Source organism: Desmodus rotundus, chromosome 2, assembly GCF_022682495.2.
Source record: "Desmodus rotundus isolate HL8 chromosome 2, HLdesRot8A.1, whole genome shotgun sequence".
Lineage (NCBI taxonomy): Eukaryota > Metazoa > Chordata > Mammalia > Chiroptera > Phyllostomidae > Desmodus > Desmodus rotundus.
Window position 1 is genome coordinate 160,650,332 of NC_071388.1, and position 27,758 is coordinate 160,678,089.

General features: G+C 34.2%; 1 protein-coding gene across 1 annotated transcript in view; it reads right to left on the bottom strand.

The window, feature by feature from the left end:
• Nucleotides 1-1,167: 1,167 nt before the first annotated feature.
• The window catches only part of SP3 (Sp3 transcription factor), a 55,128-nt gene continuing 28,537 nt past the window's right edge, over nt 1,168-27,758 (bottom strand). Inside the window, exons 5-7 of the mRNA XM_053918788.2 lie at nt 11,328-11,520; nt 5,935-6,131; nt 1,168-2,900 (exon numbers count right to left, since the gene is read on the bottom strand). Coding sequence (XP_053774763.1) covers nt 2,584-2,900; nt 5,935-6,131; nt 11,328-11,520 — 707 coding nt within the window. The 3' untranslated portion in view covers nt 1,168-2,583. The remainder of the gene's footprint in view (nt 2,901-5,934; nt 6,132-11,327; nt 11,521-27,758) is intronic.

Genomic DNA, 27,758 nt, shown 5'->3' on the forward strand with positions numbered 1-27,758 from the left:
TTTTAATACAAAAATAGAAATATTTATGAAAAAAATAGAAATATTTAAAAATCATCTGTATTAGTGAATACTTTGATTTCTTAGGTAAGATTCAAAGTTCACTGATGAATCTTTCTAATGAACTCTCAAAAAAATCCAAAAACTTATTTAAATGATTTTAAATACTACATACGTACTTTCTTTATTGCATTCATGCTCTAAGAACTGATAAAATAGGCTTGGAAACTGATGGATCAAAAACCCTCTATAAACTGAATGTGAAATTTCAGTATTATTTACAAACACCTCAACTGTCACTAAAAAGTTTTTTAATCTTCTGACTTATGGGTATTTTGCTTAGTGAACAACTTCCTAATGTAATCTTCTTCACACACCCTAAATAATTCTTAAAAATTATCTAAAGGAGTTTATAAAGATTTGAAGTCTAAGGCCTATAACTCCAAAATAACTATACAATCACTGATTAATTTCTGTAATTCCAAGTCCTCTTTCAAATCACAAGCTTAACTTTCATTCAGAAAAACTTTGTGTTTATATACATTTCTAGAGTTGTCCTATACAGTCAAAGATATTATAGACAGTGTCAGATTGAGCCTGGAAAACAATGGAAATCTTTACCCCCACTGTATGCATGTGGAGAGAACTGGATTTTTATTTTAAAAGTATCTAAAATACAGTCATGTTAATATTGTTAAATTTTCCTTTCCTCCACTCTGCTTTTATCAAAATTAAGACACCCAGATTCAAAATATAACCTTTTCAAATAACATGCTATCGTTACCAAAGCTTGTCTTATGTTTTCATTTTCAAGAACCTTCATGTAAACTCAAGTTTTTGATAAATCAATATATTCTGCATTGCTTTAACAGGGAGAACAAGTAAAAAACAAGGTTTGTAAAATGGCATTGATGAAATTGGTATTACTCAATATGGGCAAAGAATTTTTTTCAAAAGTTTTACTTATTAAACTTATTCTTAGGTGAAAAGTTAGAATAAGGCATCCGCTGATGCCTCTATTCTTCCCTTTTTAATTACATATACCCAAGAAAATTTTGGTGTCTGAAATCAACAATGGCAAATAAAAGGCTAAGTTGAAGAAAAACCACACAGATTTTCTTACCCCATACCACTGCAATATTTTAAATGCATAGGAATACAACAAACTCAAAAGAAAAAAAATAGTGTTTTATTTAACTACCACACTGTTATAATACACTTTAAACGTACAATAAGGTAGCCTTTAAATTTGAGGTGGTCTTAATAACAAATGAACAGAATTCCAAATTTTTGAAATAGGTGAACTGCTGCAGTTATAAGTATACATTTAGGAAAATTGTATAGCTCTTACAAGACCAGCAATGAAACTTTATTTTGTACATATTTTTAATAATTGAAAATATAAACAATTAAAAAATAAAAAGAAAATACAGCATAATAAAAAACATGTTTCTCAATTAAATGTACTGATACATATAAATTTTAAGGGAAGAAGCAAAAAAGGAAAATGGTTGATATTTAAGTGCAGACTGACTACCTAGACAAAAAAAAAAAAGACTTAAAAAAATATCATAAAACCACTAGTTTTCTATGACTAATATCCATATGGTTGGAGTATCGTCACTATGGAAGTGATTTTGTTATGTTTGCATATGTTATACTTTACTGGTAATTTACATGATGGCTTTTAAGGCCCTGGCAGACATATGGTTTTTGGAAACAAGATTGGATAAAAAAGTCACTGCTAAGACGCAATACACCTTATTTTTTGGTCCTCCAATATGCAAGAAAAGGGATATTTCACTATAACATCTTCTTACCACCCAAATGCCTCAACCTATACATTTTAAACTTTTTTAAACATTGGTTATATTGCCCAACTTCATTATTGAAAGGATATTAACAAGACATTATTTTGGCAAATTAAATTTTAAACATGGCTTTTCAACAGGATTTAAAAGGTGACTATCCCTAGAGTTCCATGTTAAAATGTAGTTTTCAAAATCTTACAAGAGTAATGCTTAAAATATTGTACATAGTTAACCTAATTAAAATAATTAGCTTCAAAATGACAAATTGATAAGCTAAGTAAAGCCTACACTATGTAACATTTGCTTGGAAACTTGATTTGTCAGTTATGCATAATAAAAATTCCAGTCATCAAGAAAATTACAAAAAAATTTTTTTTATCATAACATGATTTCTTTCACCCACCAACTTTTTTTTTTTTATCTTACAATAGATAAATACCAACATGTTCTCATTTTTACACTAAACCACACAGGATTGATGCATTTGGTTAGACTACCATTCTCATTGTTAAATTCAATTTTCTCTTTATATAACTTGGTAAAATTTCATTTCTTCTAGATTCCAAAAGTACCTACAAAACCCATGCAATTTTACCATTTTTAATATACTATGGAATATCATACAAAGTAAGGCATTTCAGTGTCATGTATAACCAAGTTACTGTCAATCCAAAAATTTTTGCACATCAATAAAAAGATATCTAAGAACTTAGGAACAATATTCTTCTCACTACTGTATAAAAATAACCACAATGAATAAGTATTTGTGTAATATTTACTCCATTGTCTCATTTCCAGAAACTGTGACAAGCTGTAAAGGTATTTCAGTGTTGGTAAGGATATCTTGATTGCTGGTGGTGGAAGTATTAACAGTTCCTATCCCTGAAACAGAACCTTGTTGAATATTTGCAAGGATAAGTGTTGTTCCTCCTGCAGTAATCAAAGTATCATCTCGTGCAGCTTCCACAGATGCCAGCACTGTACTGCTAGAGTGAATACCTTTTTTATTCTGATGTGTTTTAATATGTTTGGCAAGGTGATCACTTCTCATAAAGCGTTTTGAACATTCTGGACAAACAAATTTCTTCTCACCTGTTAGAAATAAAATTAAGTTACTTAGTTTTCAAAATTCAGCATTAATAGATTGATAATTCCCTGAGAAAGAAAAAAAGCCAACACTGACAGGTAAGGACAAGGAACAGAGTTCACTTAAAATTGTATTAATTTCATGAGCTGCCTCTGCAAATTTCTCTCATAAAGTATTTCTCCTCAAAATCAATGTCATCTTTACTTTTTGATGAAAAGCAATCTTCAAACTTATTACAGACCATCATTCAGATGTTTTAACACTTCAACTATGCTAATAGTTCGTTTTGAAACATGTTACAAGATATTAACTAAAAGATGATCATCTGTAACATGTAAGAGGTCCTCAAATAAAACTTTGTTCCCTTTTGTATACAACAATGAGGAGGAGGAAAGTCTGACTCCTAGCAGGGCCAGCGTCTGCGTCACCCGTGCACATTTTCCCCCGTGACTGTGTGGGTCTTCTCCAAGTACTCTGCTTTCCTCCCGTGCCCCAGAAACATGCATGTGAGGCAAACTGGCGTGTCCACACTGTCCCAATCTGAGTGAGCAGCGGTGTGGGTGTGAGCGCACCTTGCTTTGGAAGGGCACTTTGTCTAGGGTGGGTTCCCTCCTCGTGCCCAGAGCTGCTAAGAGGCTCCAGCCACCCGCAACCCCGAACCTGGGATAAGCAGTTTGGAAAAAATGCTTTGTTTTTATCTTTCTTTAAAAAAAAAAAAAAAGAAAGAAAGAAAATATATAGAGATGTCACATGTATTTCAATGTTTAATATTAGAAGTGTTTGGGGTCTTTATCTAGAAGTGCAGTGATGTTTTTGTGACCAAAATATGCCATAGGAACTTAACTCTTGTTTACATCAATTAGCCTATGGTAAATTTTTTTTTTCTACATTTCACTTAAAGTCTCAGTTTCCAAGAACCTACCGACCACATTTAAGTGAGGACTCCTTGTATTTCTTTAAAGAAAAGTATAGTTTTAAGCTATATTTAAGGTATTGTTAACATGTTATATCTATTTTAAACCTCCAATTCTTTTATCTGAATTCAAGTAACTACACAATACTTCTAGATTAAAGCAAAGATGCAAGCTTGAAGTTCACCAAGATTGAGTAACCCCAAGAGATGGCTAGCTGATTTGATTTCAGCTGGAATAATTAAGAGCAAGCCTAAAATATTATGTTAAAAGTTAGTAAGACTCTGAACCTAAATTTATCTCCCAACATGAATAAAATACTTTTAATATAAAAGACAGACTTAATTCTATTATGTTGAGGTCCTACTATGTAAGATGATTAGAAGATAAGGCAAAGGCCAACCTAAAAGGAGTCCAGAAAGAAATCCAACAGATCTTGTTATTTTCTCAATTTTGTAGTATCTCCTGTTCCAGCACATCTACACTAGGCAGGCCCTCATCAGAACTCATGTCTGCATTATTATGCAACAACAACCTTGTCTTTCCCTCTCTAATCCAACAAATCAATGCCAGACAAATCTTCCTTAAATACCAAATTTTACTATAGTACAAAAACTTCACTACTCTAATAAATGGCATGGGAATGCAAGACTAACTTGCAGATAGCTAGGATTATGGTTCAACTGTATTTAACAGGAATGTGTTATATAAAATATCATCTTCACTCATGTCAAATGGTTCTCAGCTCTTTAGTTCACATACTATTCTTCCGAGAGGTACTTCCCAAAGATTCTCTTGGAACATTAGTCCTGAGACATGTTCCATGGCAAATGGCACAATGATCAAAGACAGTTGGGAAATGCTACACACACTACAACCCACCCCCTCACACACACACAGATGCACGGTACTCATTAACATTTAATCAAAGGTCCTAAGAGGTGTTGCCTTGAAGGTACATTAAGTAACCCTCTTTAACCCGGGGTTTCCCACGTATTTGATCATAGACCTTTCCTTCCCTTTTACATTGCCTTTTGTATTCTGCTGATGAAATTCCATTGAGGAAAAGTCTGTTATAGGGCCATCTTAAGGTCTACTATCCCAGCCAACTGCCCACCAATAAATGCCTTACTATCCCAAGCAATAATGACCTCTGCCTCTAAGCGTACATTATATGCTTTCTTATATTGTTCATTGTAGTTACAAACAGTTCATATGTCTACCTACCTCATATGAGTGAGACAGAAACTTAAACAAGTAGAGCATCTAATATGTGTACTACAAAATACTTCACAGGTCATTTTATGTAATATTTAAAACAATACAAGAGATGTGAAAGCAGAGTCAGAGACAACTTTTTTGCTTAACCTAAACAGTACATGGATTTGAAGACAGATCTAGGAGACTTCAGAATCCATAATGTTGTCCATGTTATCGCGTGTCTTTCTTCTAAGTTCTCTAGGGACTGTAAATACATTACATATTTTTCAATTTTTCAGTATTGAGCAGACTGATGAATACTTTGATCATTACGTGGTAGCAGGAAAAAACTATCTCTAAGTTATAGTAAACTAGGATTCAGTCTGGGTCATTCCTAAGTCCATTCATATTAACAACCACACACTATATAAAAACAACTAAATGAAAGCATCTTGACATCAGCAAGATGTCAAGATGATTACTCCTCAATGAAATGTCTCTTTTGCTTACTTCACAGATATTAAAATAAGAGAAAAGGTGAAATGCTTAAATTCAGAGAAAAAGGAATTATTCTCTACTAAAGTATTGAGGAGGATGAAAAAAAAAGGTCAAGAATAAAAGCAGACAACTAATTTAAAACGTTAACATAAATAATAACAGCATAAACGTAGCATAATGCTGTCAAAAGAAAAAAACCTAAAAAACAAAAATCTAACCAAAGTCTGCATAAAATAAAATGTTGTTTTACAAGATAAGTAAACTGGCTTGGTTGGAATTTGTTTTTAAATTGGTATTACTGAAGGTAAAAATTTGGTGTGATTAGTCACATTTTAAAAACTCATCTCAGTGACGTATGCTAAAAAAAACTTCCAAGGTAGTATGTAGCCCTATAATCCATTTTTGTCTGTTAAAAGTAAATATTAGTAACCTGTATGTGTTCTTCTGTGCCTCTGCAATTCATCACTTCGAGTAAATCTTTTACCACAGAACATCCAGTTACAAACAAAAGGGCGCTCCCCAGAATGCCAACGCAGGTGAGCTCTCAGGTGTGAGGTCTTCCCATAGACTTTACCACATCCTGGTATGTGACAAATGTGTTGCTTCTTTTTCCCAAGATTGGTACCTCTAAAAAACACACACAGAATAATATAGACTTACATGAAAATATTCAAATGGACCGCTTACACCATATACCCCCATACTGAATTTCAAAACGACATTATCACCATGAGGTCAATAAGCAACCAAGACCAATTAAAATCAATTTAAATAAAAACTAACATATCTCAAACATATAAGTTTCACATATTAATTTCACTCCAAAATTAATGCAATTGCTGTCCAAATGTAAATATGCTGAAGTATTATATAATTTAGATATTCCACACACAAAATATATACAATAAAGCTATTTATTACTCTATCAGAACCATTCTCAAATTCTGTGGCACAGGCCCAACGCCAATTTAGTTGCATGGGAAACTAAGCTGTATACTCGAAGTCATGCTGTCAGCTAACTTAAAAAGGAAACAAACCAAGCATGAATACATAACTAATCACACGTACAATTAAAAGGTAGATAGGAACCTTAAGCAGCCTTTAACATGATTTAAGTGTATTTATTCATATATTTGTATGGCCACACCCTGAATATACACTGGAGAAAGTTTTTTAAAAAATCTGGACAAAACTTTGTCTTGTCTCCCTTAGCACTATATGAAATAAATATAAATAAAAATTATCTTTACAGTTAAAATTCCCTTCATATTAACCATGTAAAGTATCAAAAATTATACATCACATATATAATAAAGTACATAGCAAAATTTGACATGTTATATTTCAGTATTGATATCAAGAACAGGGTTTAGGAGATATATGCTTACATGGGTGAACAGGTCTTTTAGCCTAAGCAAGAAGAAAAAATTTTGATTCCAGAACTGATATTTAAATAATACTAAAGACTACTGAAAATGTTATTACTCAAGCTTTAAAAAAGAAAATTAGTTCATAAAAAACATGACATTTTAGAATCCCAATTGTCATAATATTAAACTTTGCAATGTTTCTCTGAGATTAACAAAAGTACATTTAAGAACCCCCCAACTTTCCCTCCCCACCCAATCTCAGTCTAAGCTATAACCTGTAAAACCTCCAATAAGCCTGAAAATCCTCCTGTATATAACACACCTATCATTTTTCAAATTTTACTGGAAAAATGCGTATTTCCCCACATTTATATTTTAATGTACTCACACTCAGTAGCATGTGAAATTGCCATAGGACAAACAGTGCTAAACGGTGCAGTGCTGGCTGTTAGATGCCATAGGTGTTCTGAACAGGGAGACATCAATGTGGGCTCCAGTAGTTAGAGAAGGCTTCGTGGAGGAGGTGGGTAGGATTTAGATAGAAAGGAGGGAAGGCATTCCAGGCAGAGGAATAGCATAAGTAAAGACAAGGAGGAGTCATGCTGTTGTCTCAAGGGCAAGGATGTCATAATCTAACACATTCTAGTTTCTGCTCCAGTCCACCCCCAATTTCTACAACTCTCTTAAAAGAGCTGAATTGAGTGAAACAGGTTTTTCTGGCTCATCTGTAATGCCAAAGTCTTAACCAAAGCCAATATGGTTTCCATTTAATTTAACTTTTTAAATTTATTTTTTATTAAATAGCCCTAAGAAAAAGAGCAAAGCCTGTGGCTGCTGGCATATAACCCAATTTTATATATTGTGTTCACCATAGCAATTTCACAGAGAACCCAACTTGTTCACTGTTGTACTCAGGACTTCTTGCCTCTCCTCTAAGCCTACAACTCAGGTAAATCATTGTGCTTTTATAAACTCAGAAGTGCTGTTTTACTGACTTAGCAGAATTTAGCTTGAGAACAATGAGAAAGCACAAGATTGTAAACATATTACAACAAATCTGGGTTCTCAAAGAACCAAGAAGCCAGGGAAAGATAAAGATATTCCTTATTATTAAAGATATTAAAGGTATTCCTCATTTCAAGGAAATAAAAAAATATCCAGTTTGGAAACAGGACAGATATCTAAGAAAAAGAAAACAAAAATGGAGATGGGTGTACACAAATATATAATTTAAGGGAAAGGCTCAAAACCTAGGTCCAATTTTCCCTTTAAAAAGGAAATTGTATTCCAGACAAGATCTAAATATCCTAGATATGGATTTATAGCATGTGATGTAAAGGCAGGAAAAGAATTAAAGTAAATTTCTTAACAAACTTTAGGTAACAAAAGATTTAGCTTAAAGTTTTCTTGATTTTCATAATCATTCTGCTAATGCCTTTATATAACCTGAAAAGACAATTTTAAGTTTCCACTATTCTTGAGTGCCTAAACATGCTCCAAATAATTTAATAATGCCAAGACAGAGTGACATAGAATAAATAAACTAAAGGTAGAAGGGTTAATAAAAGCTAAATAAATCAGGTCTGTATTTTGCTTAGGATGGGAAAAAGGGGACACAAACTGAAGTGACCAAAAACAGATTTTGCAAAATAACTTCATTTTTAAAATATGAATGTTCAATCTACACAAAACCTAAGTAACAATGCCTTTAGAATGTATTTTACTTTATTAAAATTATTTGTCTCTTCCACTAGAGTAAAAAATTTCTGAAGGGTGGTTTTGCTTAACAAATATTGGCTAAATGGCCAAATAACCACTATTTTCCACATTTAATTTTATTTTACACCTTGCTGAAAAGGGTAAAACAAATGAAATTTAGTTTTATAAATTAATGCCACCTTTCACATACTCTTCTTTTTCAAAGAATATGACTGAGAAAAAAGGCTAAGATTCTAAATGTTTTTTAAGTGCCACCTACCTCACCCTTTGCAGAACACACTGAAATATTTTGGATTTACTACATATTTTATGCTTTTATTACTTTATTGCAATAATTGTCAATGATACAATTGTGCCTACCATACATACATTTGCTGAATTTTGTTCATAGAGCTCTAAGAAACAGTATCATGTTTTTCTTAAGAACATCAATTTTTGAATGCTTAGAATAAATTATTTTAAAATGAACTCAAAACTTCTAGGAAAAAATATAAGCACTTTCGTAATCCTCAGGATTGAAAAGATTTTAAAAAGTATGATAACAAGGCATCTCATACTGACTGACCAACTAAAAATTTTGTGCTTCAAAATATCTGCATATGACAGAATTAAACACACAAATTAACAAAATACATAGAAAAATAATTCATAAAATAAGTTTTAAAATTGTAAAATAAATATACCAAAAAATGTTCGATCTCACAAAGTAATAAAAATATACTAAATAAAATAATATTGAGGTATTACTTTTCATCTGTCAGACTTTAAAAAGGTTTGAAAAAATGGTAAAATCCATTACTGGCAAGGGTGTGGAAAAACAGACACTCTCATCATACACCACTGGTGGAAGTACAAATTGATACAGCCTTTCTAGCACACAACTCCCTCTGATCCAAAATCCCACTTCTGCCAATTTCCACTGATGAAATAATCAGACAAAATGCAAAGATGGATGTGTGAAGATTAGAATGACAATGAACTCCAAAAAAAGATGTTAAATTCTTATGCATCCAAACAAGACTACTTAATATACAGCCATAAAAAATAATTTATGCAAAACACGTAGACTTGGAAATGTGATCACAAAAACTTTCAAAATAAAGACAGACACATAAAGCAGTGAGAATAAAATGACCGTGCTTTAAAATATATAAAGTTTGGAAGATTGGATACACACACACACACACACATACACACACGTCACAGTGGTTATCCTGAAGTAAGGTAGGGTTTTGGTATTCTTCTATACTTCTGAATTTTTATGAGCATGCATTAGTTTAATAAACATATATTTCAAAGATTTTCATTTTAAAGAATAAGACATAGGCCAGATCTTGATCCTCAAGTAGATTCGACTTTCATAAACAATTATCTTGAAAGTTCCTCTATAACATTAGTCAATTTCAGAAGTTTTTGCCTAACTAGAATTCCATTTACTTATTTAAATTGACCAAACTATTTCAAATGCATAAAATTTCAAACAACTGAATAATTACCAATGAATACAAATATCTAAGCATCAGATTTAGAATCAAATACACTTAAGAGTCAGTGCAGTAGTAAAGCTCTGGAGTACGTGCTCGTCCAAGTCAGACACCTCTCTAAGCCTCACTTCTAAGACTATTTAGAACACAGTTAAGCTCTCAATGTTAAAAGTTATCATTACTAGTATTTCTAATTGGCTAACCAATGTACAAATCAATTAGTAGTGAGACCACCTCAAAGGTAGATAAAGTATTGTATCAAATTCATTAACTGTATCAACAGCATTTGGGTCTTATTTATTAAACAGTGCATTTCTGAGAGAAGTACATTAAGGCCTTTCACTATGGCTGGAGATTTGGTTAGCATGTCTTTACAGTTCTCAGTTTTTGCTCTGTATATTTCAAAGATGTAGGAAAAGATACCATGACTACTAAATCTTCTTGGTGAAACATTCATATTATTAATATATCCCTATCTATCCATTTAATGATTTCTACCTTAATCGTACCTTGCTTAATATTAACAGTTATCCAAGTTCTCTTTTTAACATTTCCCTAATAAATCTTTTTCCATCTTTTCAGCTTCAAAATTCCTACACCAATTTATTTTTGAAGTGTTCCTTATAAAACAAAATAAAGCTAGATTTTGTTTTTAAAATATGATCTGAATCTCCATCCCTTATTCTTAAGCTTAATCCTTTCACATTTAATATAATTATTGATCTGTTTTGAATTTATTCCTGTCCTGTTACTGTCTTAGTGTTTATTTTTAAAAACACTAAATTGAAATATTACAGTTTTACTTTTTTAAAAATTCCATCACTAAGGCTTATTATTTATTTCTGTTGAAATGGAAATGCTTATGGTTATCAACTATTTCTGATATGCTTATGCAACTGCTATTCTCAAGCTAAGAATCAACTTTTTATCTTGGACAAATCCCAAGGCCAGTTTGCAAATATGCTGATTTCTGACATGGGCCTGTTAAATGGCGTATGTTATACTAGTTTTGTTTTGTTTTTCAATAGACAACCAAGTAATTTTAGTTTCAAAAAAGGTGTTCAGATCTGAAAGTTTTAATTTCATATATTTTGTTTCCTTAATTTTTTATGCCACATTCATACATCTACACACGAAATGATTATGTAATGAATAATACCCCATAATTAAGTGATATGGCATGCAGTATTTCAAAAATTAGGATGATGATATTAGCAGTCTTAAAAAATATATGTTTCATGTGTGCATACCTCCCACCACCTTCTTTACAGTTGGGACAGGTGCAAGCTACCCTCCGAAGTCTTTTTCCTTCTTGATGTTGTTGGTCCCCTTCTTCATCTACCACCTGTACTCTTAAGTGTGTTAGATCATTGGTATTCAATGTAGAATCACCACTGAGCTGCCACTCTTCAGGATCAGGTTCTTCTTCCTTGATCCTAATATCTAAAGAAGAAAACAAATACAGATGAGAAGCAGCCCATTGGCCCAAAAAGATAGCATGAGTCCTGAGCCACACTAAGGTAAAGTGAATACCATATAAAAGTCAAAAAGCATCTGTTTATGGAACATAATCACTGCTGCCTGTTGTGGCTTATTCTTCCAAAACAACCTCTTTTATTCCAAATGTCAAATATTAAGCCAAAAAGGGAATAAAGCCAGCATCTGCTTACTGTTTCAAAAGATTCATTAACAAGTAGTTTTTTTAAGCAAGCTCAGTCATAAACAATCTGAAACTTCAATTATAACTGTTCAATTAGGCAATAAATCCAACGTCCACTCAGATTGGAACAAACTCTAGTACCCTAAAACCTCTCTTTCACAACCTAGTCTGTAGGTACTATGTGAATGCAAAAAGAAGGTGGCATTCACTTGAAACTGTTACTCACATACTTAAACATTAAACATCAGTCATTACTAAAATATCCAGAATGGTCACATCACCACTGTGAAAGGAGGTATAAAAGTATGAGAGACAGTTTCTATTTTCAGTGAATTTTTTATAAACCAGACTGGGAAACAAAATGAGCAATAGTGAGAAAGAGTGAATATGGCAAGAAGTTATGTCATCTTCTCAGCAGAGCTAAACATCTTTATTTATAACGATAATGATACAGCATCATTTTCAACTAGAAACTAAGAGGTTTTTTTTTTACCTTATAAAACTGATTTTTAAAGAAACAATATATAATTTACAATAAACACTGAATATAATCAACAAATTCCTACAAATTTTTATTTTGATTTACACAAACTAAAGAATCTTAATGAAAATTTATTTTGGATTTGCTAATCACTAATAATTTGGCAAAAGAGCCTAAAAATATCAAATGTACCCCCAAACTCCTAAATTTGTATCAATGAAAACTAGAATGTATAACCAACAACCAAGAAAAATGGCTCAAACAGTTTAAAACTACTTTATCAGAATAATCACAACTAAGAATTGGGGGAAATATGGAGAGAGAGGGGACACAGGCCTGGGCAACAAAGCAGACAGATGGTAGCATGGATTACTGATATAGGAAACAATGGAGAAGGTCCAGGTGGAGTCATAGAAGGACAGTTAATGAGCTCAAGGTTGAAGGTCATGGAGTCTAACTGTTTATGACATACAAAAAGAAGCTGGACCTACAGGTCTGGAACCCAGAAAGAAGTGCATGCTAGACATACAGAGGTTACCAAGAATACAAGTACACACAGTGATGGGGGTTCACCCAAGGAAATGGATTAAATCGCTCAAGGACTGTGAGTAGAATTAGAAGATAAAGGGGCTTATGAGGAATACCAACATTTAAGAACAGGTAGAAGATGAGGAATCTGAAAAGGAAAGAAACAGCCAGGAAAATGTACTACATTAAAGAAAGGGAGAGAAAAAAACACGTTTCAAGAAAAAGAGATGAAGTTGTCAACATCAAATACTGCATATAAATCAGGAAAGAAACTGACCTGAAGTAAACAAGAAACAAGACAGTGTTTAGAACAAGTGTAGTTTGTTTTTCAAGAAGTCTGGCTTGAGAGAGACAAACAAAGCAGTAGAAACTAAAGGGGACCTAGGAAGAGAGATAAAGGAAGGGATAGTTTTGTTTTGCTTTTAAAGATAAAAAAGACTTGAACATATTTAAATGCTTATGAAAAAGATCCATTACAGAGGGAGAGGTTGAAAACACTGGAGTGAAGTCCCTAAGGAGTCAGGAGAGAATGCTGAGCCAGAGCACTCAGAAGTTTAAGCTGATGAAGCACAACCTCCTCTTCCGCTATTACAAGAAGGAAGAAAGGATACAGGCACATTCATTCATCCAGTAAATAATTAGTTACTATGTACCACAAACTGTCCTAGACGTCAGATGCAGAGAGCAAGTGATGGCTGGAAATTAAAGGGGAAATTGGTTTCTACTTCCCCAGTGACTTAAGAGTTAAATACATGCAAGCACGCTCAAGCACACCCCACTTGCAAGCCGCAAATCTGTGGCTGCCCTGTTCTCCCTCAGGGAGGCACTCCCCAACTTCCTTCTGTGGCTGCCAGACCACTGGGAAGACAAGCTGGGTGACCCCTGGAGGAGGAGCTCCCCCACACCACACATGTGACTTACTATGGGATAGAGGCGCCTGTATAGAAGGTGCTGCCTCCTCCCCAGCTACAGGCATGGATTTCAGGACTCAATATTGGTGTGTTAGGATTCTCCCAAGAAATAGAAGCAATAGGATGTGTACTCAAAGAGAGAGGTTGTGGGGACTGGAAAAGTCTGAAATCCATAGGAGAAGCCAACAATTCTAGAAAGAGTTAATGTTGCAGTCAGAAGGCAATCTGAGACAGAATTCCTTTCTTCTAGTGGAACCTCACAGTCTTTCCTCTTCAACTTGATTGGATGAGGCCCACCCACGTTACTGAGGGTGTTTTACTCAAAGTCAACTGTTTTCGATGTTAATCACATCTAAAAATGCCTTTACAGCAACACCCAGACTGATGTTTTACCAAACAGCTGGGCACCATAGCCTAATCAAGCAGAGAAAATTAACCATTGCAATTGGTAACTTAGTTCTCTTCAAACCCATCATAGGTTCCTTATAATCCCAATTAAATTCCAAGGAGGCTTAAAAAAAAAAAAGATGACAGACTGATTCCAAAATTCACATGAAACTGCAAAGCACCTACAATAGTCAATACAGTTTTGAAAAGGAAGATCAAAGTTGAAGGATTCACACTACCTGATTTTAAAACGTACCAGGAAGCTATGGTGATCAAGACAGTATGGTATTAGTGAAAGGACAGGTACACAGATCAATGGAATAGAATGTAATCTAGACATTAATTCACACACATGGGTCAACTGAGTTTCCAAAAAAAGGTACAAAGGCAATTCAGTGGAGAAAGTATAGTCTGTTCAACAAATGGTGCTGGAACAACGGGATACCCACATGTAAAACTTAAAATTAGTTCCATGTCTTATAACATATTTTTTAAAATAGCACACAATGGATCATAGATCTAATGTAAAACCTAACCCCAATAAAAGTTTTAAAAAATTTAATGTAAATCTTAAAACTATTATAATTTTAGAAGAAAACAGGAAGAAATCTTATGACCTTGAGTTAGGAAAAGAATTCTTAAGTGTTATACCAGAAGCACAATTCATAAAAGAACAAATTGATACACTGGATGTGATAAAAACTAAGAATTTTTGCTCTTTGAAAGACAGTTAAGTGAATGAAAAGACAAGCCACCAACCGGGAGAAAATATTTACAAAGATATAGCAAAAAAACGGCTTATTTCCAGCACATACAAAGAACTCTCAAAACTCAGTAAAAGAAAACCCATAAAAACTTGGCAAAAGCTTTCAATAGGCATGTCACCAAAGACACACCAAAGATGTGGATAACAAATAGGAACATGAAAATAGTCAATAAGATGCAAATTAAAAACACAATGAGGTATCACTATACACCTGTAAGAGGGACTACAATTTACCAGTCTGACCTTACCAAGCATTGTCAAAGATGTGGAGGAACTGGTGGTGGAAACACAAACTGGTACAGTAATGGTACAGTCATCTTTGAAAAAAGTTAAACATATGCCCATGCTGTGGCCGAACACTTCCACTCCTAGGTATTTACCCAAAAGAAATGAAAGCATATGTCCCTACATTTTAATTGTATACGAATGTTTATAGTAGTTGATTGGTAACAGCCAAAACTTGGGAACAACCTACATGTCTCTCAACAGGTGAATTGATAACACACTGTGGTACAGAAGTCCTCACTTAACATCATCAATAGGTTCTGTGACTTTAAGCAAAACTATATAGCAAAACCAGTCTTACCACAGGCTATGGTATCTGATCATCATCATAAGGAAATGACAGTGAATGACTTGCTAGATATCCACACAATGGAATACTGCTTAGAATAAAACGGAATGAACTACTGATACATGCTACAACATGAATAAAGCTCAAAATAATTATGCGGATTGAAAGAAGCCAGATAAAAGGACATACACAGGTATGATTCCATTTACATAAAAATTTAGAAAATGTAAACTAATATGTAGTTAAGTACTTGCACAAAAACTAATACTATACAGCATTAGCTTTTACAAGCTAAATAAAAGACATAGCATATGGATATCACATAGCCAGATTTGGTTAAAGTGCATAAAATGAGGGGTTTTATCAAGTATTTTAAAGCTGCTCACCTTACATTTGTGACAAGACAGCAGGAAAAAGGGAGAACAAAATACTAATATCAAGAATGAATAAAGAAGTCTAAAGACAGAAGATTTAAGAACAACACTAGGAACAAAAAAGCAACTGATGAGAAAGGGCAACTGATGAGGGGATGAAGATACTGCAGGACATTCCTGCTCCTATTGCTAATTCTCTTACTGGAATCTACAAAATGTGTTTAAAGAATGTGTCATGGACATGGATACTCACAACGTGATTTTCTTTTTTACTGAATCTGAATATAGGCACAGAGAACTTAACATGTACAAAGTAAACACATCTTTTCTATCCACCAAAACTTTCTTCAGCATTATAAGCTAAAGAAAGCATTAAAAGCATTATAAGTCACCTAATTGCTCAAGCTACCAATTTCAGGTGAGTCCTGTCAGTCCATTCCCAGCCTCTCACCTCTCTCTTGCCAATCCATCTTCTAACAGTCTCCAAAATTTTCTTCCTAAATAAAAATTCAATGGCATCACTTTCCTGATTCAAAACTTGCACATATTCACTATTTCCTACAGTATGAAGTCCAAAATCATTAACTTGGTATTGAAGAACGTTCTCAATCTGGCCCCAACCTGCTCTTCCAACTTGAGTACTAAAATACTGAAATACTCATCATTTTTAGAACACATGTCCTTTCTCAATGCCATGCCTTTGTATGTACATTTTGCCTGGACTGTTTTCTAGCTCTTTCCTTTTTCATCTAACTAACCTCTACTTATCTTTTGAAACTAGTTCAAATGTGTAGTATTCCATTGTATAAATGTACCATAATTCTTTGATCCACTCATTTACTAATGGGAATACTGTGCAGCAAAAAAGAAAGAGCTCCTACCATTCACGACAGCATGGATGGAACTGGAGAACATTATGCTAAGTGAAATAAGCCAGGCAGTGAAAGACAAATACCATATGATCTCACCTATAAATGAAACCTGATCAACAAAACAAATAAGCAAGCCAAATATAACCAGAGACATTGAAATAAAGAACAAATTGACAGTAACCAGAGGGGAGGGGGTGAGAGGGATCATGGGGGAAAATAGGGAAAGGGGCATCAAGGAACATGTTTAAATGAAACATGGACAAAGCCAAAGGGGGTAGGATGGAGGGTGGGAGGCAGAGATGGGTGGAGTGGGGGAGAGTGCTGGAGGAAAAATGGAGACAACTGTACTTGCACAAAAAAAAAAAAAAAAATTTTTTAAATCAAGACTCTACCAGGAAAAGAATAAAATCAGAAATATAAAGAGCAAAAAAAAGAGACTAGTTTAAGTATTATCTCCTTTATACATGCTTCTGATAGAATTAATTAGATTTATTGACTCATATATCCCTGTAGATAATGACTGCTTCATTCAAAAGTGCTCAGAAAATACAATTTGACTAAATGAACAAACCTTCCTTGAGAAGGAACTCCCAATATAGAAGTTCTTGGAAAAGACTTTGCCCTCTACTTTTCTATGCTGCTTCTATCAGCAAATGGTACATAAAGAGAAATTTTTTATAATTTTAAGAATCAACTCATATGCACAGGATCACAAAGTGCTCACTAAATTTTAATTTACCAATTTTTAATCATTTCACATGTTCATATACATCTGGGATATTTTAGAATCTTGATCATAAAATTAATTAATAATCTAGTAAGTCCTAAATAATTCAACTGCATACCAATTTAATACAGACACCTTAAAAATAAGTTTTCAGTACTAGACAGTCAAGCTTATTTTTTCCTCAGTATCTTAGTATAGGTGATAGGAAAGTATTTTTTTCTGTGCTGTATTAATGTCCACTGTGGTCCCTAGTTATTCTTAGAAATCTATTTATGAGACTAGGGAGAAAAGAAAATAATAATCCATCAAAATGGTTCATAAAAGTATTAAAAGCTACTCATTATTATTAGATAGCAAAAAAATTAAATTGAAAACACAATGAGATGCTCTACACACCCACCAAAATGGCTAAAAATTTTTTAAAAAGAGACCAGGGCAATTGTTGGCGAAGTAGTGGAACAACTGAAACTCTCCCACATTGTGGATGGGTGTATATGGTAAATCAGTGTAACAACTTTGGAAAATCTTGTGACCGTATCTTCTAGAGCTGAAAAAAAAAAAAAATATATATATATACACACACACACACACACACACACACCCTATATATAACCTAAGAAACTTCATTCTAATAGAAATGCATACATGTAACACTACAAGTACAAAAATTCACTCTGAACAGGAAGCAACTCATATATCTGCTAGTATTGAAATGGAAAATACATCATGATATAATCATTCATACAATGGAATATGTTAAAACAATGAAAATTAACTTATAGTCAACAACAGGTATGAATGTCACAAACATAATTTTAAACAAAAGGCATACACTCTCTCCCTCTCTCTACATATATATATATATATACATATATATATACATACACACACATAGAGATACATAAATATAAATTCCATTTATGTAGAGCTCAAAATGGGCAAAAAACGATGCCATGGTGGCTGTCTACCTTTAACAGAGGTAATGACTGGGTACAGGAAGATTTATGGATTACTGGAAATACACAACTTCTTGATCTGGGTGGTAATTTTTCCTATGTAGTCATTTCATAAAAATTCATCAAGTTATACACATATGATTTATACATTTTTCTGAATGTATAGTCTACTTCAACACACAGATAATTCTAAATAAAAATTTTAAGTAATCTATAAGATATTACTTAGGAATCCTGTTAAAGACAGTCAGTCAATTAACATCTTTTGTTGTGGCTTCATTTCTAATTCCTATATAATCAACTAGCTCCTTCCACCACAACAGGAATTAAAAAAGACAAAACAAAAACCCAGAAACTTAAGATGAGTGTGCTCTAAAACTAATTCTAAAACTCAAATTAAGTCCATAATTTGAAATTCAGAATAAAAAACTCCCTCAACAAATACAGAAGTGACTACAATGTGCTGGTAACCCTTCTAGGTTCTAAGGATAAAACAGAAATTAAGTTTATGCCTTTACTGAGTTTACTTTTTAGGTGGGAGGAGACAAAACAAGTAAACAAGTAAACACACAGTATTTTAGGTGGTGGTTAAGTGTTATGGTATAAAGTAGGGTAAGGAGAGACAGGAAGTGAAAGGAGGGTAGTACCATATTTTTTGGACTATAAGATGTACCAGACCATAAGACACACCTAGGGTTTTAGAGGAGGAAAACAGGGAAAAAAAAAAAAAAAACGCTCCACAGCCGCCTCCCCCCGCCCAACCCCTGCAAGCTAGGTAAGCTAAATTAGGACTATAAGATGCTCACCCATTTCCTCCTAAGTTTGGGGGGATGCATTTTATAGTCCGAAAAATGTGGTACTTGATTATCTTAATAGAGTGGTCAGAGAAAGCGTTGCCAATACAGTGACATCTGACCCTTCCTAAAGCAAAGGAGAAAGCAAGGGGGAAAGTATTACAGGCAGAAGAAAAACCAAGCTGAATGTATGCTTGGTAGGTTCAGGGAAAAAGCAAGGAGGCCTGTGTGGCTAGAATTAAATGAATGTGGAGGACAAAAAATAAGCTATAAGATCAAGGAGCGGGGGAAGGATAAGATCAGATCACATATGATATTATCCATTGTATAGTAAATTACCTCACAAGCCACTGTAAGGGCTTTACATTTTATTCAGTGAGGGAATCTAATGAAAAATTAAGAGTAGAGGGATAATATAATTTAAATTACATTTTGTTTTTAAAAAATCCAGGATTACTCCGAATGCTGTATTAAAGAAACTGTTAGATTCAAAAGAACATAAGCATCCCTATGTTCATTGAAGCATTATTTACAATCACCAAGATATGGAAGCAGCCCAAGGGTCCATTAATAGATGAGAGGATAAAACAACTATGGGACATTTACACAATGGAATACTACTTGGCCATAAAAACCGAAAGTTCTACCTTTTTCGGACAGCATGGATGGACCTGGAGAACATTATGCTAAGTGAAATAAGTCAGTCAGAGAAAGACAAATACCATGTGATTTCACACATATGTGTAATCTAAAGAAAAAACTAAACTAACAAGCAAAATAGAAACAGACTCATAGAGAGCAGGATGACAGCTATGGCGGGAGGGTTGGAGGTGAAGGGATCAAGCAAAAGGAAAAATGACTCATGGATATGGACAACAGGGTGGGAAAATAAAAAAGAAACTGTTGGGAGGCAAGGGTAAAAGGTAGGGTGACTAATTACATTAGGTGACTACTGTAATTATCAAAGCAAAAGTCGATAGTGGCCTAAAACTAGGGTGTTGATGAGGAAATGATAAAGCATGGTCAGATTCAGGGGTGGGGTAGGTGGGGGGGTAGAAAATGCAGACAACTGTAATTGTACAGCAATAAAAAAATAAAAGAGTGGTCAGATTCAGGAAATATTTTGTAGATAAGAGCGAAAACATTTGCAAACAGATTTGAAAACGGGGTTTTCTGTGAGGTGACAGAACAAGAAAGGCGTTAAAGACAATCCTAAGGTTTTTGTCCTGAGTAACTACAGAGATGAAGTTGCCATTAATGGAAGTAGGATAGGCTGGAGGTAGAAGATTGTGGGAGAGGAGTACGAATCAGAGGCCCACTTTTGAATATGAAAGTTTTGAGGAGCCTATTAAATATCCAAATGATGATGTTGAGCAGGCAGTTAGTTGATGAGTGTGCAGCTCAGGTAGAAGCATGGCCTGCAGATATAAATTTGGGAATTGTCAGCATACATGGTTGGTTACCTGGAATGGAGTGTAAATAGGAAGAAATGCTGAGGCATTTCAAAGTTAACAAAGAACCCACCAATGAGGTAAGAGAAAACTGGTATCCAGAAGCCAAGTAAAGAAGTTATTTCAAGGAGAACATAATTATAGGAGTCAAATGCTTGATGAAGTCAAGTAAAATGAGGACTGAGAAATGACTTTAAATGTAACAATGAGGTAATCACTGGAGATCTTGGAAAGAGCTGTTTCAAGTAGAGAAGTGAGGAAACATCCCTGCCAGAATAGATTCAAGAGAATGGAAGATGAATTGGAAGCAAGTACATACAACTCTTTCAAGAGTTTAGCTGGGAAAGCAAGTATTATAAAACTGGCATTGGCATTCCTAAACTAGAACACAAAGGGATATTTAACATAAAATAATAACTGAAATGGGGTAAATTAACCTTTATATTCAGTAGCAATTCCTGTAAAATGTAGACTAGCAATATAACAAAATAATACACTTATTTAAACTTGACTTTTGATTCTTAAGGAAAAACCAGATTAATGGAAAAAAATGTAAGAAATGGAAATAGAAATTCTCAAAGAGATTTGCATACACGTTTAAGAATTGTATAAACTAACAAACAGTTTGGCTGCTTTTATAGGTTAGGAAGAGGACGAAGCCACTGATCTCGAAATCTTCCTGACTGCTCAACAGTAGTGAAGTTTTCAACATGGATCTCATAAATGTGTTTATTAATTAAACATATATATGTAACAATATTCTGATTATGAAATATTATAAAACACAAATAGATATATGAAAAACCATTTTAGAGTGGAACTTCAGTTCTCAAACTTAATTTGTTGCAGAAGGTTCTTCGACAAGTGATTTGATCAAAAACTGAACCTCCTTTGTCGCTTGAGATGCATGACTGATCATACAGTATCAGCACGAAAGGGTTGTCGGGTCAAGAACTGAAGGTTTGTTCGACAAGAGAGACATTTATTCCATGAAAAACTTGGTTGAGAACAGAATTGTTCAAGATGGGGGACATTGGAGAACTGAGGTTTGACTGTAATTATATTGTTAATTGTGGTACCTCAGTTTTAGATATGTCACAACAAAACATTTAGGCTGAGTTTCAGTGTTATCCATTGCAAATGGAAAAGTGTCTACCATTTTCTTGTTGCTTCAGTGATACGTCCGTTGTTTTTTCTATTCAATCCACGGTTTCTTTATACAAATATTAAAGCCACTTGCCCACTCTGAAGGTTATGCAGTTAAAACCAGGAAATATAAGTCAATTTAGTCCAAGTACATATAAATAGCAATATGCAACAGCATGCTCAAAGCACACAATAAAAGTCTAGGAGTGAATGGGTATGTCACAGGAAACACAAACTGACAAGAAATTAATGAAGGAACCAACAGCAATATGTATAATCATTTATAATAAGCACTGATAATTCTGGGCATGACTAGATTTCTATTAAAAATACTACCAGAAGAAAATGTTAAATGCTTTCTCCTAAAACTAATTCCTAATTATTTATCAATAAAGCTAATAGAATATTTAAGATAAACTCTTAACTACTTTAAGTCTAGAACATACATATTTAAGTAACACTAGATAAATATGAATTATAGTGCTGTTGATAAAAAAGAGACATTCTCCTTTATCAATAGCTTTCATTTGGATTTTGCTATCCTTACTTCATTTGATTCTAAAACTTTATTTTATTTACATGTCTCCTTTAATCGGTTTCACCTGCAATAAAAAAATCACCTAACAGAATTACAGAATAATTTTACAAGATCTCATATTATTCTAATTAGATTTTCACATTCATAATTATTCAGATTCCTATGAACATTTCAGAGCTTCCAAAAGTCTTTATTTCCAATTTTTCTTTCAAGGGCATAGTTTTAAATTGTAGACATGGATCCCTAAAAATATAATGTTACTACTCTAATCAAAATAAGTTAACACTTCAGCAGAAGATTATAAAACCAAAGTTTACTTCTTTTTCAAAATTATCTATGTATGCATCTATCTATCCATCCATCCACCCATTCATCCATCTGTCTCTTATCTCTGCCTTAACATTAAGCAGTCTCTTTCCCAAAAAACCCACTTCCTTAGATTTGGATCATTATTACTCTTCTGTAACTACCCCCCATTTAAAATTAATACCCACATTTAAAATTAATCTTTAATTTCACCTTTACTAATCTTTTTCAAATCCCCCCTTCTATTTTTTATAGTTTTCCAAATTGTATTCAAAGCTTTTCTACCCAATTGAAGATTATACATTAACAGGATTATTCTTTCTATCAAATATAGAAATACAAACTTCTCATAGAATACACACACACATATATAAACATACAACTGATTTTCTACTATGGCTTGTAGAAGACCTCATTATACAGTCATACCACAAAAATGAGAAAAAGACTATGTGACTTATCATACACTGTAAACAGTGAAATATTCACTTTACTTACTCTGAAGTACTAGGTAAGTCCTTGTTAAGGGAACAGTGTCCTACTCTATCAGATGATAGTGATAACTCACACGTAAGATTTACTACTTGTCAGACACTACTATAATAAGCACGACATATATTAACTCACTTCAGGCTCCCACTACCCTGAGGTTAGTAAAACTCTTCCCCACTTTCTAGATGGGAAAACAAAGAGGTTAAGCACTTTGCCTAAAGCCACACAGTTGAAAATGAATAGAGCCCAGACATAAGACCAAGAATTATGCAAAACCATATTGCTAGTTTCCAGATATAGCAGGTTTAAATTTGCCTCCCTACATATGAATGTGATTCTAATTCTAGTTTGATCAAATCAAATTAATGTAACTTTAAAAATCTGGGGAGGCCCTGGCTGGTGGCTCAGTGAATTGAGCGCTGACCTGTAAACCAAAAGGTCACCTACTCGATTCCCAGTCAGGGCACATGCCTGGGTTGCCCACCAGGTCCCCAGTTGGGGGTGTGTGAGAGGCAACTGATCGATGTCTCTCTCCCACGTCAATGTTTCTCTCCCTCTCCTTCTTCTTCCTCTCTTCCCCTCTCTCCAAAAAATAAAATATTTTTTAAAAAAGTCTGGGGAGGACAAGGAAAATGTTGCATATACATACAATGGAATAGTGTGCGGCCTTTAAAAAGGAAATCCTGTCCCACACTGCAACATGGATGAACCTTGAGAACATTATGCTAAGTGAAACAGGCCAGTCACAAAAGGACATATGCTATATTCTACCAATGTGAAGTATCTGAAGTAATCAAATCATGTAATAGAAACAAAAAGTTGAAAAGTGGTTGCTAGGGGCTAAGTAGAGAAAAAGGGGGAATAGGTACAAAGTTTCAGGTCTTGCAAGATGCAAAGTTCTAGAGATCTACTGCTCAACAGTGCAAATATACCATATTTTTGCTGTATATAATGTGCACTTTTGGGCCCAATATTTGAGGGAAAAATAAGGATGCACATTATACATAGGTACAATGATTACATGCCATGGGTATAATAATCCCATGTAAAATGTGCCCCCAAACAAGGGTGCACATTATACACAGGAGCACATTATACATGGCAAAATATGGAACATAATACTACTGACCTGTACACTTGAAAATGGTTAAGATGGCAAACTTCATGTTATGTTATTTTTACCATAATAAAACAAATCTGGGAAAATCTCCCTTGTTGCTTCCCACTCCCACAGATGACTTATTTTAGGAACCTCACATATAAAATCTTCAACCTCACAGGTAAGAAGTTCAGAATAACTATGAAGGGTACACATCAAGATAATATTACAGACAATATTCTTTCCTAAGGCTCCTCCCTTCCCCCATAAGCTTTAGAGACTAGTTTTCCTCTGTCCTTCACATTTTTTAAAATAAAAGACTAGTTTAAAACTACTACAAAGTTTTTTTAAAAAGAAAAAATTGCTTTCCTCTACCACTCACCCAGATTAAAATATCAAAAAGAATGATAGTTCCCAATAACCCCTGGCTTCCATCTAAAAGCAAGAAAATGATTTGTTACCAACAGCTATCACAACTGCCACTATTCAAACCCCACCAGTACCAAATATTCATCCTAAGAGTAGATATAATTTTTAGAGACAACTAAAGACAATCTGAAGTCACATAATGTTGAGTATTTAAACTGGAAAATATAATACTATTTCCTCTTGATTCAAAACAAACTATGACCATAATATAAACTGCATTCTATAGTAGTTTACCTCCCCATCACCGAATCTTCCAAACATTCTATCACTGGAATGAGCAAACACCTTAGTCCAAGCACTCGAGGACAAAATGCACATTGTTTTTTATAGTCTCATTTAGTCTAGTAAGACCAAAGGGGAGAAATACAAAAAATGCAGTAAGTTACATGTAATTTTTAACCTCGCCTCTCACAATCCTATTCTCAGTTTTCGTACCATCTATCCTGTATGTGTATGTGTTTAACAGCCAAGATTGCCAAAATTGAATACACACAGCAGAGAAATTAGGCCTTTTCAAAGAAAGAACCCAAGGCTTCTAAGAAATCTAAACCCCCCAAAGTGAAGATGGTCAGTCACAGTGTTTCCAGCACAGACACTTTCAAACTGTTTCCTTAAGGTTAACGAAAGTGCCAGCAGAAATAATAAATACATGGAGTCACAGGTCCTCAACATAAATCAGAGAAGCCCTGTAAGATCAGTTTTATACACTGAGGTTCTAAGACTTCATTTAAGGAACAGGTTCTACTCTAGCACTGGACTAAAATAAAACTGATGTCGCTGCCACTGCTGCTATGGCTAGGAAAAAAAATAATGGTTGAGGTTTTTCCCCTACCCCCTATTTTAAAATAAATACTCCCTTTAAACAAAAGATTCCCTTTCCTCATCCTATGTTAGAAGTGCATATTATTTTTTTCTAAGGATTATTCACAACACTTTCTGTGAATTCTCAACTATCCTATTTTGAGTTGCTAATACCAGAAATAAGAAACAATGCTTTAAACGATCCAGTATACCATACCTATGTATATAACTTTGAACAGTATTTCTAATGTACAAGTTACACTGTGTTCTAATTTTCCTGTGTACTCTACCTACATAATCTTTTTGCCATATTATCTACATAAAAGGGCACTTAGTCATTGTATGGCTGACTGTTATACTAAGAAATATAAGCCAAAAAGTTGTATCTTGGCAGTTTTGGAATTTGTACTATTTCTTTCGCTCTCATAATTCAATATATTCAATTCAAACACTTTCTGAGCACGTACTGTTACTAAAATTATAACCTATAACCTGTCAATCAGGACTAGTGAGGTGCTACAGTGAGGTGCTACTAGTGAGGTTGTTGTGCTACAGCAACAACCTCAAAATCTCAATGGCTTGACACAACAAAAGCTTTTTTCTAATTTTCTATATCCAATTTGGATCGGTGGGAAAAGATCTGCTCGTCAGTCCCTCAGGAACCTAGGCTCCACTTGACACAGGCTTCAAAGCAGTAAAAGGAAATGTGGTAAATCACATCCTGCTCTTCAACCTCCATTCACATTCTATTGGCCACCTAAGTCACATGGCATTCCTGACCTCACAAGTTACAGAAATGACAATCATATCATATGCTTAGAAGAGCCAATGATTTATGAAGTCTCATGACTCCCAAATTCCTCTGCTGGTAAAATACTGAGTTTATTCTTTTTTCCTAGAAGAATACACCTGTCCCCTCCAAGTAGAGGATAACCAGAAAATCCCATTTAGTTAACAGCAAGAAGCTCAAAGGGAAGGGATCTGTGGGTGATGTAGAAATAAACTATCAAGGCCCAGATGTGGCCCCTCTTCACAGAGACCTTGCTGGGTTGGCAAAAAGTTTATTCCCATAAAATGGCTCTAGTCATACTTAGTTGTCCTGAACTTCATTCGAAACAATTTTGTTAGATTGTATTGTGATAGCTGACACATCAGCATGCATTTAAAAAAAAAGATCAAACTTGGTCAATCTTTGTGCAGCCATTTTAATATTGAAGATGTTAGAAAATACCCAACATTTTAGGCGTATTATGCTTTATTATTTCAAGAAAGGTAAAAACACAACTGAAATGCAACAAAAGATTTGTGCAGTGTATGGAGAAGGTGCTGTGACTGATCGCACATGTCAAAAGTGGTTTACCAAGTTTCTTAGTGCTATGGACATTATGGCCAAGTAATTCTTTTCTGGGGGCTGTCTTATGCATTGGAAGATGTTAGGAGTACCCCTGGCCTCTACCTACTAGAAGCCAATAGCAGGGGACAGCTGACATACTCAAATATCCAAATCAATAGTTACTGGTGAAAACAAAAACTGTGTATTTTATGGAAAAAAAACCAAACGGACTTTTTGGCCAACCCAATGCTAAAACAACAAATTATCTACTACTTTTCCACACACAATACCCAATGATGAGCACAGTAAGTATAGCCATCAAAAACACTCCCTTACAAAAGAGGAGAAACAGGAGACACTTTTATCAGTGGTTCATAGTAATTCATAAACCCAGCTGAACGGATAATGCAAGCTCTCTCCTCTGGGGGTGGAGGTGCTCTGATCAGTGGGAGGAGTTTCTCAATCCAGTGTTCTCTGTGCGTCTTGGCTCTAGCCTTTAGGGAAGTGAAGACCAAGAATATTAAATCTGACTCCCTAAAAAACTTAGGTTTCTTATCTGTTTCATTCTAGCCAGCTCCAAGCGCCAGTATCTACAACCACAGCTTTTTTCCTAGATGTCTCTCAAATTTACTATACATTTTTGCTCTCTTGCCATGTGTTTTATTGATGCTAATGGGGTAGTTAGTGCCCATTCTCAAAAAATCTTCCTTTTTATAACTTTCTTGTTCAGTTTGTCTACTCTTACAACTTCAATTATGTTATTACCTCCATTCTACAGAATTTCAGTTCTTTGTCTGGAGATTAGTCTGCTCTCTCTACTACCAAGTCATTTCAACCTATCTCTAAAAATTCAGTCCACAAGTGCTATCTCTGTGCCTCCTCCTGATCAGCTTCCCTTCCCAACTCTGCCAATGATATGACCTTTTTTAAAAACAAAAGACTCATCTTTTATTCCAATAGCTAATCACCAATTTGTAAAGATCCTTCTTTTTAATGAGTAGCATTCTTTCTTTCTTCCTTTATCCCTATTTAACTGAAATAGCCTCCTATCTTCTT